This window comes from Danaus plexippus, chromosome 5 (genome assembly GCF_018135715.1).
Source record: "Danaus plexippus chromosome 5, MEX_DaPlex, whole genome shotgun sequence".
Classification (NCBI taxonomy): Eukaryota; Metazoa; Arthropoda; class Insecta; order Lepidoptera; family Nymphalidae; genus Danaus; species Danaus plexippus.
In genome coordinates, this window is record NC_083539.1 from 7,024,028 (window position 1) to 7,039,095 (window position 15,068).

A 15,068-nucleotide genomic window follows, 5' to 3' on the forward strand; every position below is an offset into this window, starting at 1 on the left:
TGGGTTGCCAAAAATTTCAAACTCCGATAATTTTTGCTTACAGGTGCATACATACAAAATAGAACCTAGCTAAGTTATCTTCACAAACGTTCCGTATTTATTGCATTTGAGGGCTTTTATTACGGTTTTTTTATACCTCGAAAAATTTCTTATACTTTTTAATAGAATAAAAATAATTACGATTATTCATCAAGCGGCTTTATAATTATTATGTGTTATAAATAAACTTAATTTTAATGAAATTAAAAATCTATAGACCGATATTAATATACTACCATAGTTTATTGCTAACAATGTGTTCGTAGTGTAAAAAAGACAATAACTATTAACCTACTAAAATGTAGTTTAATTTCGAATCTAAACCAAAGCAAAAGTAACATGAAATGTAGTGAAGATTACGGCCACGCAAAGTGTTCCAGTGAATCTTACATAAATGTGTACCGTTACACAGTTACCTCTCAGTGCCACATAACTCGGACTCGAGAAAAAGATTACCGTTCGTTCTCAGAATAATCTGTCCTTACACATACTTTAACTCAAAAACTATCTATCAGCCTTTACAGTTACTGTGCTAATTATTCGAGATAGCAAGAAGTTGTAGCGTTATTTTTAATTAAATTTTCATAGAATGTCTTATAAAACTCAACTACTGCTTTGTTAAGTAACAACGCCATTCAGGTCGAACGAACCCTAACAATTGTTAAGTTGCAGACGCTCTTGTTCTACGTTAATAGCTTCAAGTTGGTGTTCAGAGTCTTATGTAACATAGTATTGAAAGTTATTTTTGCTTATGTTCCTTTGCAATGTTCAAATTTCTAATATTATATGATATTCTCATTGTTTCCACTTCAGTAATATCCCTAGTATGTGTATAAAAAATAAATACTTTGTTTATAATATAATAAACTGTTTTAATGTTTAACAAGATTTCATTTATGTGGAGTAGTTAAAATGGGTTCTAGCACACACATATAAAAGTGTGAAACAAACCATCACCACAGAAACCTTAGATAAGGCACAGTTGATTATACAACAACAATCTTGGTGAGCCGCTAGCATAATAACGGTATTTATTCAGTTTAAACTATTGACCTACTTACAGACCCGCACATTTCATATTACTGTACAAATGAAATTATAATAACCGAAATGATTACATTAATTTTTTAATAAAATTCCATTAAATAGACATACCATTAATATTTGCATGACCTCAAACAGCAAAAATGTTTCTTATATGGATGTATCTAGGGTATAGAAAAGTGTAAAGAAATTAATTTAGCTTGGTATATAAAATGTACGTATAATGACAAAGCACTTATATTATGTTCACAGCAATAAAATAGTCCTAAAACTAAATTAAATACGCTAGGATTCGTGACCAAATCGATCAGTAAATAATGTTAATAACCTGTTACTTTTACACAGAGACACTTCCGAAAAATCATAGTTATATTATTATTATACACACTTCATCATTGCTGAACATTTTAAAACATAAAAAATAAACAATTAATTTATGTATATCTCTATAATAGAAGTCAAATTTTAATGCTGAATATAATGATAAAGTGTTGTGCAAGCTCACGACAGATTGTTTGTACTGCCATTTAGTACTGTAATGGCAACCCATTCGTCTGTTATGACCCGTTTAAACTAAACCGATACTTTAACCTTGTATTCCAATTGAAATAATTTCGTCGTATTTATTTTCTGTATTCTAATCATTACTGTAAATTTGTTAAATGACATTGAAAGACATTACTGTCTCTTATATTTGAAACTTTTTTCACTATACATAATTGACAGACACGGTACATGAATAAATACTACATATAAATATCGTAAAACCAGCTGCTGGTTCTATATATGAATAAAAAATCACAGTGCCATTTATATTATAACAATTAAGGCAAATTATAAATGTCCTTAAAATCGTTTTCATACCTAAACATCCTCTTTTTTTACTATTATTGTAAACTGTGGTAGGACTTCGAAAAAATTTTTCCTTACGGCACGAAACAAACATTTATATGTACAAATACAAGACGAAACAAATTAATGACTCCAGAGAGAAGATACTTTATTTTTCTCAACCCGTATCGAGAAGATTTGTTATTCAACAGTAAAAGATACAAACACTTCTTATTTCTAAAATAGAGTATTATTAAGGATTATATTTTAAGAAATATTGAACGCATGATTTTGTATTTAAGTCCTTGTTTTAAGAATATGTGTTATAAATATATCACAAGGACAAATAAGCAGACGTGTCACTTAATCACAAGTGACAAGTTTCCGCCAATGGTCACAGGACATTCCGATGAGCTGTCAACGGGTTTCTGATATAAGATGGGAAGATATTATGTATTCAAAAGGTATTTAATATTTTTAAAAGTAAATATAAGGGTTTTTGAATAAAATTGCATGCTTTACATATATAATATATATCTCCGCCTCATACATTTAATGCATCCATAAAATATGAGAGTTGAAAACTATTTATAGCATCAGTCTTTTGGCATCAGTGTTTTAATTATAGAACGTACTTTTGAAATTTTATTTTACTTTAATTCCTTTTTCAAAAGTAGATCAAACGAATATCCAATCTAAATTCAAATATTATATGCTTTAATAACTTAAACACTATAGTATACTTAAAATAATTTGATTATATTATACAACAGTCAGTACAGTAATATTAAGGAGACCTTGTAAATACATTCTAATGTAATGCGGAAAAGATTGGCCTTTCAAAACAGGATTTAGTTTCTTGTTATTAAATACTTAAGAAATATTTAAGAAGAATATCTAAATTATCCAAAGACAACCCGTTCTAAAATTAAAACAAATTATGTAATTACTTAGTGTGAATATGTTTTCAAATGTCTATGCAATAGAGCGACATTAACTCAGCGTATGGCCCCAAGAAATAACGTTCACAAAGGTATTTGATCACTTCCCTCAAGAATTTCTAAAGCAACCTACCAGATTTCCCTTTGCCATTTTATTTTATGACTATGATTTATTTCTTGGATTGACTGTGATTATAAATCGTTTATCGGAAAAAATTTAAGAGTTCTGAAACCACCTTATCGATAATGAACCTATAAGATATATTGATATCTTTCATTGAAGTATGACAATATATTATTTATTGTTCACCCTCAAATTGACAACTATTAGAATTATAGTAAATAAAAATGTACAATCTTGGCGGTATTAAAGTAAGTAACACGTCTGCCCGTGATCACGGTTGCTTAAAAGTAACCGAAACTTCGGAAGTATGTAGTTTTAGCCAAAAATAAAACACGCGAAGTATATCCGAAAATAATTAGTTTCATTTAAACGAATTAAACTCGCGAAAGTCTTGGATCTCATTAAAGTAAGTAACTATTGGCACTTTTTTATGTTCATTTGATACATTTTTGCATGTCTTTTATTGTTTGTTCTGATTTTATATATTATCAACAATAACTAATCAAGTCTGTACCATCGATTGATTTAGGACATACAGAGAAATTGTTTTATTTACATGAAAATACAAAAAAATAGGTGGATAACGACGATGCTAACTGCTTGATTATGTTATGATTTATTTTTAAAACGTTTTCTTTTAAGTATAGTGAAAAAAAAACGTTAAACGATCTTTGTTAAATGTGATTATTACTTCACATAAAAAAAAACACCTAAAATCACATTTCATTTGGTTTTAAACATGAATAAGTAGGGCATTAACAAAACATTGGCAAGTAAATGGAATCGTTTTGTACAAACTTCTATCTTTTCTCAGAAAATATTGTTGCCTCACTGGAACAGCTTAGGTGGTTTTAAAAGCCTACAATGGGAGCAAATATTATCATTGAAGATCAAGCAGTATCGAATTAATGTGTTTATTGTATTTATATACATTTAAATTTTTATTATGGTCATAGACAGACAAGAAACAATGTTCTATACGTTCATAATCCTTATCCAGTGGTCTTAGTATTGTTAGAGGAATTCTACTAAATGAAAAAAAAAATAAGTTGACTATTTTGACTATTTCATATATATATAGATATATATGAATGTATGTACATATATGTACATACGAATGTAACAGAAGATTGGGTAAATGTCTGTTACAGCTCATGTCTATCCAGAAACGCTGACATGAAATCACCGTCAGAAGCATCACTAACATAGGCATATATGTAACAATAGAGTATTTATTGCGTACCTAAAAGCATTAGGTATAACATTATAATTCATAAATCATCAAACGTATTATTACTTACACTACCTAAGTAACAAAAGTGAGGACGCGACAATAAAATAGTTTTTTACGTATTCAGGACTATTTATTTCATGAAAATGGAAATTGTATTCAGTTCTTATTTTGCCATTGTCAGGTTAGACGGAATCTTTCTAAGAATTTCGTTTTGTATTGAATGAAAATAAAAATGATAAAACATTGCTGATACAAAAATAAGATTATTGGTCTACAATGTGTTTTTAAGACTATAGTGTGTAACTTAATATCGTTATTATTTTAAAATAAAATAATTTAAAAAAAGAGAAAGAAAAAATTACCAATGTTTGGCTGTGGTATCATCAAAAGCCCTCTATGTGGTAAAATTTTTGTACGTCTTTACATATAGAATAACTCATTTAGTTATTGTATCCCTTTTTCCTGCAAACATTTTAGAGGTACAATAAAATATTTATATTAAGTTATAGCCCCTTTAACATAAATCCCGAACTAGAAATCCCGAACTGTAATCCAAAATATCAAAGGGAAGAGATTTCCGTCAAAACAACAAAACCTCAGAGGTACGAAAGGCAACAAATTGCCAATAAAGTGTTGCGTGTGTAAGCGTTTTGGTTAAAGCTGTAAATCCCCGGACAGCAGCCATAAATCCATGGAAAAATATCGGAAAGGCTTAATATAGTTACGTCGAGATCCTTTGGAACATCAACTTTCCAGTTGGGAATGATTTTTGACGTGTATTTTCTAAGTTACAAATGAATGAACCGCTTAGTTTCCTCTCGTTTATACAGCGGGCTCCGATTGGCAGTTAATAAAATAAATGTTAATGTATGAAGTGTACAATCATTTTACGATTTAATGTTTTTGCAACATAAACATTTCTTTTCAATTTTCGATGGCTATAATTAATTTTTAAGTCAAATGAAATCTAATAATTAAAAAAAAAAACAACTTAACACAAAATGGTCGTATTCAAACTAGATAGAAGTTTTTCAAACTACTACTGAACAGAATTAAATTGTAACACATAACATTCTCTAAACTACGGGACAGTTAGCACAAAAAATATAGGTTATAAATAAGGCTTGATAAGACTGAAATAAGATAGAGGCATTGCCAAGCTCAAGTATCGAGGTCGACAGCCTCCTACGTAACTTAAGCAGGCCACTGATATATAGATAAAATTGTACTCAACTGGCACGTGAATACTTCTCTTCCAACAATATATTATGTGTGATCAATTTGTATGCACCATAAATTTTATTGCTAATAACTAAATTTATTTTTTTATTAAGTAAAATCTTATTCACAATATAATACGGCGTTGGACTAATTTAAATTACACACATTATTTTCATAAAATATTTCCTATCAATACACTGGTGTGTAATATTTTTTACTCGAGATGTTTATTTTTGATGTTGATTGTATTTTCTATAACGATTAATACACCTAGAATTTTATTATTACAAACCTTGTGGGTATACACCTTCATAGTGGAATAAATTTTAGTTGGGTACTACGTAACTAAGAAAGGTAAATAAGTTGTTATTGACATTCAAGAAAATATCAAGAGAGTTGAAGGATGAAAGTCATTATTAAAACAAGTAAACTGAATTCTTTCTTCATCGTATAACACTTTGCTATATAGGGTATACTTATGAAAATACAATAGTAAGTGAATTGTACTCATATATTTGACATTAATGTTTTACTTCACCATTACGTATATAAGTAACGATTCATGCCAGAATAAATCCTACAAAATACACCTTTTGTGCAAAATACCGTACGTGAAATTTCAACGAAAGTATAGCAATTAAAAAAATCACCGGAGCGTAAATATGTTGCCGTTGAAGGCAATCTCGATTGATTGACATTTCGAGACCAATATGAACATACTGTATATTAGAAGGACATTTTGGAACACATTCCCAGAATTCTTATCATTTTTACAAAACTTCTATTCCTAAATAAACGAATAACTTCTATTCTAATAACTTCTATTCCTAAATAAACGAATATACTATCATAATATTCCCGTCTCTTCTATCTTTATAGTACGCTTTGAAACCCGGTTGTATTCAATGTCGTGTGAATATAGTATTCTTTCTAAAAGGCATAGAAAGTACACACTTTCACTATATATATGGCATTTAATCACCACGTATCATATACCTTAAGCATGATAGACATTTATTGTTTCAAAGTAAAAAAAAATGTACTGACTAAATATAGATACATAATTTTTATTATATAAATTCGTACAAAATTTAAGAAGACTGCTTAATAAATAGCAATCAAATAAATTGTCTCATCAGACAGAATCTTCAATTCGTTTATATTTTATCACTGTAGCTACATTGTTCCCCTTTGTATTAGGGCTAATCAACACTGATGCCAATGACAGTGTGTTGTCTCTTCCACCTAACAAATTCTCTATTTTTACGACATACAATAAAGCCATGATATATAGTATTGTAAGACGAATCCCTAACAAACAAACATTTATATTATTATACTCTTCTGTATATAATTTCAGCGAAGATTATAAAACAATATAGAAGGTTCAATGTGAATTTAGTCTTAAGTATAAACGCTCGCCATTTACAAGATTTGATCAGATTTCCGAAACCTGTAGGTTCTCAGTATGACTATACGTATTTTTCGTATTATTCGATAAGTGGAACATAAAAATTGCCTCAGATTCTGTACCCTGAGATAATTGTTTGATACGTAACAATGGCTTGTCAGGAAAAGCTTTGGACATTTTTTCTTTTCCGTGTATTATCAAATTTTGCTTCGTAATGAATTGGATGAACATTCCTATTTCGTTATTCCCATATTGAATTAATATTATATGATAAATTGTCTAAGTTCTTCAATTTTTATATAAGTAATGTTTATGGGACGATTATTTGACATATTAAAGTGTTTCCAATTAAACATTAGCGAATAAATTATAGCAAATTTTAATAATTAATTACGACATTAATGATATACAGTGATAACATACAGCATCATATTAGAGTTATTATACCGTTGTCATTACATCGTTAATAGATTTAAATAACTAATTTTGATCATAAATTTACTATTATTATAACAAAATCAGCCCAATTGTTAGCTTCACTCATCAAATATAGAGTCGAATAAAGTCACGAATGAATTAAATTTTGTATCATACAATATTTTATTTGTGCATATTTAAAAAAAATAAATCGAAATGTTAATGGAAACTTAATTAATGTTATTTCATACCTTCGTAATTAAAAATGTCCAATCACTCTAGGAATTCATTTATGTAACAATCATTTAAATAAGCAATTTTAGTTTCTTAGATAACATTCAAATAGTTTATACAATACAAATGTTTACAGACCTGCAAATAGAGAAGATTTTGTTATATACAGTGTTACTTTATTTTATTTTGTTTAAACATTTATTAAGTCGATCAGAGTTATATTTTAGCAGTCACCACAATATACCAATAGTCAAGTTAAGGTATACGTATATATATTAAAACAAATGCAATTAAATAAATGTTTTTTTTTTTTAATATGTATTTTTTTATTCTAAAGACGACTAATTTGCGTGACGGTCTCACCATATTTCAAGTCACTCTCAAATATTTTTACAACAAATTAATCAAATCAAATCTTTAATTCGTTCCTACGGGCCTGTTAAATATAATCCTTCTTTTAGCTTCACTGTAGTCGAATAATGTTACATAATCAGATATTTATAATAGCAAATTTTGTTCGTGGTCATTAAAATATATCGTTAACACCATCGAGCTGTTATAGTAACAACACTAATTCACAAAATTCGTTACGGATAATCGACAACTACAAACATTACATAATGAAATAAATTGATAGAAACTAACTAATACTAAATAATTAAACTATTATTCTAAGTACAATTTAAAAACCGAATACGAAAAAATTCTTACGTAACATAATCGTTTAGATTATTTAAATAATAGAGATAAACAAACATTTGTTACATAGAATTAAAAACTTTTTGCTAAATAAAAAGAAAACTATAAACGAGAAACTCTATTTGAAAATCTATAATCTTAATGAAGACAAGATTTCGAATAATCCCATTGAACATCTGCCATTTAGTGGTGTCAACTCTAACTGACGTAGCTTAGCACTCAGTAAGCAGTTCGTGTCAGGCAGGGTTATTCAGTTAATCGCTTCCTAACCCAAGACAGCTCTCGTAAACCCTTTTATAGCGATGTTACCGCAACTCTTTACAAACTTATATGTAACAAAATAACCCCGTGTTTCGTATTTCGAGGAATTAAAACAAACCTCTCGCTAAATATCGATGTTATTAATAACATTTGTTGATTAATATTCATGTTTATAATATCTTCTTCCCGGTAAAACAGTTACAAAATAAACGTTCTGAAGCATTTATTAACAAAGAACGAGTTAATAATAATATTGGTTTCTAAACGCAAAATTCATGTCCTAATTCATGATAATAGAATTGACGAAGGTCGCTTTAAAAAGTTTTTATATTATAACAACCTCGTGATGTTCGTTTTATTCAAATCACACTTAGCAGCTGATTGTGTAAAACAAACTTGAACTATTGTACCAGCATATACAGATGCACACATACACGTATTTGACTATAACCATACAGCCATTGTTATTTTGAGTATACTGAGATAAAAAAGTTAAAGTTATTCTTTTTGTAATATTCGTAGTTTTTCGAACGATTCAATTTTTTTTATTAAGGGATATTTAATATACTACTCAACACATACAAAAAAACAGTCCACAGATAAAAAATAACTTAGACGATTTTTTTCAAGGTATGAAATTTAAAAATTATATAACTTTAACGCTAGACTCAAATATATATGGCCGATAACTTATAAATCAAGTAATATAAAGTTGGAACCAATAAAACAAGTTGTATAGTATACGTTACATCGCTTTTATTTACAGAGAAAGTGTTTGTAACCTTATTACTTGTGTGTATCGTTTAACGCCGACAATTTCAACGTGTTCATTCATTTATATTGAAAATATTCAGAAATTCCATAAAATATTAATGAATAACTCAATTTTATTACATGTTTAATAACCCCCAACGCATTTATTTTTGTCAGACCATTATACTGACAAGTTAATTGAGACATACGCTGGTAATACTTTACATGATTTTACATGGAAAGAGCTGAAACACTTATATTACTGGGCCGATATTAACCAAACATATCTAAGAACTTCCGCAAGGATACTGCTTTCAAATGAAAAAGCCGCATCGTAATCCGGCGATCCATTTTGAGAGTTACGATATCACAGACAGATAGACAAACATACATAAAGATCTACATTAAACTTATAACATCCCTCAGTTAGCAGTGGGGGTTAAGAAAACATTAAAATATATGTGTATGTCGAAACTTCTCCCTAACGCTACACGTTATAATTTAATTAACCTCTAAGTTAATGAAGCAAATAAATTAAATACTGGAAAAAGGAATCATTCATAATAGATTATTCATTAGATAGTTTATCCGGATTATATTGTAACAGGATTGCAAAACATTCATTGTAACAACGTACGTATATTGTGAACGTAGAGCCACTGTTGTTTGAAGTTCCAATGTTTTTAGATTAACTTCTGAGCATTATGCATTTTGCAGTTTGCATTACCTTTAAAACTGAACGGTACGGAAGTTGAGCACAGCTGCGTCAACACAGCCAATGTGAGGTTGAACTTTATCCTGCAAATGAACCGTTTGTTTTAAAATTAAGCCCCATTACACATACTACATCCATATTCAAAAGCTTTTGAATATTCTGTAATGTTTTTTAATTACTGTAATGAATTACCTCTTTAATCCTGCTTAAAAAATCATTCGGGGAGTTGGTTATAAAGGACGAAAGACTTTTGCATTAAAATAAGAAACAGTACATTTTGTTGAGAAAATCCTACGATTTATAAAAACATCCGTCTGCCATTATGGCGCCCGAATGAGGCTGACGTTGAAGTATCGACGGAACTGAGCTCGAAGGTAACTTCGCAAGCACAAAAGATTTATTGTTACGTATAATGTATAGATTTGGTATACGTTCAGATATTAAACTACAATAATTAAGTGTTTACATTGTTATATATATATATATATATATGACAGATAATGTTGCAGTAGGTATTGCAAAAGTTTTGCACTACATAGTTTTAAATTAACAGCACAGTGTATGAATATTATATTGTATGAATTTTAAGCTTCTGAATTGTTAATGTATCAGTAAGTTATGTATTGTATAGTTCTTGATTATTTTTTAGATAAAATATGTAATAAAAATAATAGAAAAGTACATTATATCAGTATATAGAAGGCACAAACTGAGCATGGCAAAGTTAGAGGCCTAACTCATCAATGATCATCACTATCAATTCAATTTGATGATCTAATGGAATGATGGTTTTAAACAATCCTCTGTTTAAACCACTAGTAATTTAGTATTACTGTGTCTGCACATTGAAATCAACATATCATTTCCTAGAGAATGTAAATTGTACTTTGATTATACTAACATAGTTCCTGCTTCATTTGTTCGCCAACCAACCATCTATTTACCAATACGTGTTTATTGTTAGCATCACATATTTTACACATATGATGAAATAAAAAAAAACAATATATTAAAAAACAACTATTCGCAAAATCACTCATCTATACTTTCTCGTAAATAATTTTAATTGAATAAAAAAAACAGAACAGCTGTCTTTGAATTAATATTGATACATCTGAAATAATGAAAAAGATTTTGGATAAAAAATATAGTCATGGATCAGCTAGGAAAAAACCCGTACGAATATTCTCTAAGCACATCAAAGTGACAGTTCAACGAGTTGTTTAAATAATATTTTTTTATATTTAAAATAATATTCTATTCTAATTTAAGTGGTAAAATTTTATTTTACATAAAAATTATTTTATATAAATCTCTCGCAAAAATCGAACAATTTGCGAGCATCTATAAAGTCATGCTCTCATAAACGGGAAAACGCTGTGTATATTATAAAAGCTTAACGCGAGGAATTTCATTCGGTTTGTCCAATTAACATTTTTTTTAATTTTTATTAAAATAGTCGGTTTTAATTTTAACAATAAAAAACAGCGGTATGTATCACGATATATATTTCTATCTCATTGACTCTAGATAAAAAAAAATACTCTATTTTAAATAAAAGTGTAGCATAATATGAATATTTTTTTTATATTCGTCTGTAAATTTATTGTAAAAAAAACTTACTGATTCTATTTTTTTTAATATTATTTAATGATAGCTTTAATTATGTAAATCTCCGTTCACTAGTAATGTACATATATCTTGTGTTTACAAAAAAATAGAAACTCGCCCATACAGTTATTTCAAATATTGATAGAACATCTCTTTCGTTTATGATCGTTAATATTTACAATGGAAATTAACTTAAGTGACGATTTAGAAAACTATTTACACAAGTTTTAAACGAAAGTTGTCGTCGGCATATTGTGTGACATGTATTGAATATAATATAATACATATTCTAATATTACATGAAAGACTATACACGTAACTCCAGTGAAAATACTTGAGACGAATGAAATGTCTGACGCTCTGTAAGTTGTAACGCTTTCATCGGCAATTGATTAAGAAGCGTTCCGTTGTTTTTTATCTTCTGACATTTCATTACTAAAACCTTCGGTTTGGAATGAATGAATGGAAATGAATGAATACAACTTTTGACAGTTCACAAGTCATTCGTATACGTATCGTATTGTGCGGAATGTATGGAATTAAGGAAGAAAGACTGTTTCCAAATATGAGCATGATTGTCCTGGTTTATGATTGTGTGATTTGTTTCATAATTTAAATTAATTTAAATCCAGATACAGCTGTTGTAATACTATTATGTGCGTAATAAAAATTAATACACGAAAATAATTAGGTAAAAACTTAATAAATTACAAAGTACACAGTAAATGTACAAAGTCAGAAGTGCCTCGTTGGCTCTCGATCGATTTAAGAGTCATAACGAGTCATAAGAGTCACGAAAGACCTTTAAGACTGGGAAAGATCTCTTAAGTTTTATTTTTGAGTAAAATTTTGTTAAAGAAAACAAAGTTATGAAAACATTGTTAGGTTTAAAGAATCTCGTCATTTGCTTATCAGGAAAAAATAAGATAATTACAAAAATAAATACTTAACTTATTAAGAATACTTCAATAACAAGTGTCATATAATTATTTTTAAAAAAGGCTTTTCTTTGTGTAACTTTCACTAAATATTACCATAACAATATTTACAACTCGAATCAGTTCACGAAACTTTTGAAGCATTCACATTCAGTAATATTCAACACAATGACATATTCGTACTATGAAGCCCATTTCTACGAATGAGATATTACACCCATTTATGGTAGCTATGTGGATTTCCATCAGACAATAGCTGGGATTTGTTGATTGTTATTTATATAGTCTCGCGATATTATGATATTATTCAAAATGAATTACCAAGGTTGACACTTCGTTATTAAAAGAATCGACAGGGCTTACCTATATTTATAAAAGCAATAAAAGTAATTTTAATATATAATCGATATTACGACTTTGAAAATAAATTGTGACAACCCTATAACACATTTCGTAGCTAATAATGAACCACTGAATAATACAAAATAAGGTTCTCGTTTAATTTCAATTAATAAAGTAGTTGGTACTTTGACTAAGTAATTGAAACTTCAAAAGGCGCTGCTGTCTAAGAGTATTTAACTTGACATCATAACTTATTATTAAAACTCACAGGAGCTTTTCACTCTGTTACTTCGCGTCGTTGCAACATAATTTAATGTACATTAATTATTATTATTTGATATTATTTTTCAACTTATATCAAGAAACGTTACTTGAATTGACCACATACAAATCCATACATACTTACATGTAGGTACTTACTTTTATATATAAATTCACTTGTTATACCTTAATTTTTCCTTAACTTATAAGCATATATACACGCAGCTATAAATAGATATTATTTACTCAGAATCAAGTTTGAGGCTAATGGCTATCAAGTAAAGCCAGCTCACCGACGAAAAAAAAAAAAAGAGCGCGTTAACCTTTGTGGTTTCTATTTCAATATGTTTTTTTACCTATTTACTTACAAATAACTTAACATTATATTCATTTATTTACATCAAACATCAAAGGCAAACATATTCTGAAATGCACAAGTACTTATCCAGAATCACATATTCAGAACGTTTTATATTCATCTCGACTAAAAGTTTACATCACATTTAGTATAAAATTCAAAAGCTATACAACTTGCCTTTTCACGCTGGCAACACACTGAAACACTCTCAATATCACTCATAGCACTGTATCACTCGAATAAAATCACTCAAACATGTTCACTTATTGTATGTAGTTATAAAGACGGTATGCGACTCAACCGTCGTCTGCGCCGGCCGCGTTGCGACTTGTCTTTACCGTTGTAGAGTTGTAAGTGGGAGGGGGTGACACATAAGATAAGACCTTGAATAGTTTGAAGATATTTATATAATTACCAATTACAGAACATTATATTTATATATAAATATTTAATTAATAACCTGAATTCTTTTACTCATATTCTATACTAACCTAATTCATTTAAAACCTTTTTGTTACATCAAATAAAGGCCTTGGTATGCAGTTCGTGAAATGCGTTAGTCACGCTAAATACCATTCAAATAACAGCATCTTATCTTAATATAGATATCATTCATCCATTTTTATACACTTACATCTTTAGAATAGTATAGTCTATAGAATTCTTTATGATTATGTTTTATTTATAGTGGAAAAGAAGATAATTAATTTGTTTATGTTTCATTTTTTTTTAAGTTTTATTAAAATTATATTTATTTATTTAAATATTTCAATTCGACAGTTTGATATGGTTATTACTGCAAGTCGCTGCGCGTGCGCAGCTCACATACGTGAAATTATTTACATACAAAAGACATCAACGCGAGTATTACAAACGCAAAAAAAGAAACATTATCGTAGTAAATAAAAAATATAAACAAAAACGCTTACAGCTAACAATAAACTACCATCTATTGTATTTTTATTTAGTATTTTTCATATAAGTATATTTTATTTACAAATATATAAATAGATAGTTGATTTTAGGTTATAAAAAGATAAGGCCAGTTTGTATTACCTTAGTTCCACACTTTGTGGAATATTTAAGTATCTATAAAGACTCACTAATCTTTATAATATTTATTTATATATAGTTCATATTTTAAAACTTAAGAAATTTCTACTTTTATTATATTCGAGCATATCAAATGCTTATTCCTTCATAACTTGTTTTCCTAACGGCTTTATACTTATTTGTAGGCAAAAACAAGTTTTCTTAATTATTTTATCATATTTGTCAGCCTTATTGTTTCAAATCCTTAAGTTTTAAATCACTGTTATAGCAATTAAATTTTATAGATTGTAGATTTATCAATCTTTCACAAACCGTTATTCCCTCGTAGGTCAGAACGTTATAATCTTTTGTTACTACCAAAAAAAAATAACCTAATTCTATTAACTACTTTTTAACAACGACTTTATTCGCGTTTTTGTTCGTTTTATGAACCTAAAACCTTATCTTTTCTAAGATTTCCATAAATACGGTACTGGATAGTTATTTTGGAATGTTCGAGTCATAAATGTCTTATTTAAGCTTAGTGATATCTCAATAATATCAAACCCTTCTCTCGTACAGGACAAAAAATTAAAATGCCA

At 28.5% G+C, this 15,068-nt stretch overlaps 1 protein-coding gene across 2 annotated transcripts in view; it reads right to left on the minus strand.

Annotated features, from left to right (window-relative positions):
• Positions 1-13,766, minus strand: part of LOC116769208 (protein artichoke) — a 30,413-nt gene extending 16,647 nt beyond the window's left edge. The window contains exon 1 of one of the 2 annotated variants that reach the window (XM_061529254.1): positions 13,612-13,766. In XM_061529254.1, coding sequence (XP_061385238.1) covers positions 13,612-13,656 — 45 coding nt within the window. In that variant the 5' untranslated portion in view covers positions 13,657-13,766. Of the gene's footprint in view, positions 1-9,936; positions 10,010-13,611 lie in introns of those variants that run through there. The other variant, XM_032660247.2, reaches the window with a different exon arrangement.
• Positions 13,767-15,068: the final 1,302 nt, after the last annotated feature.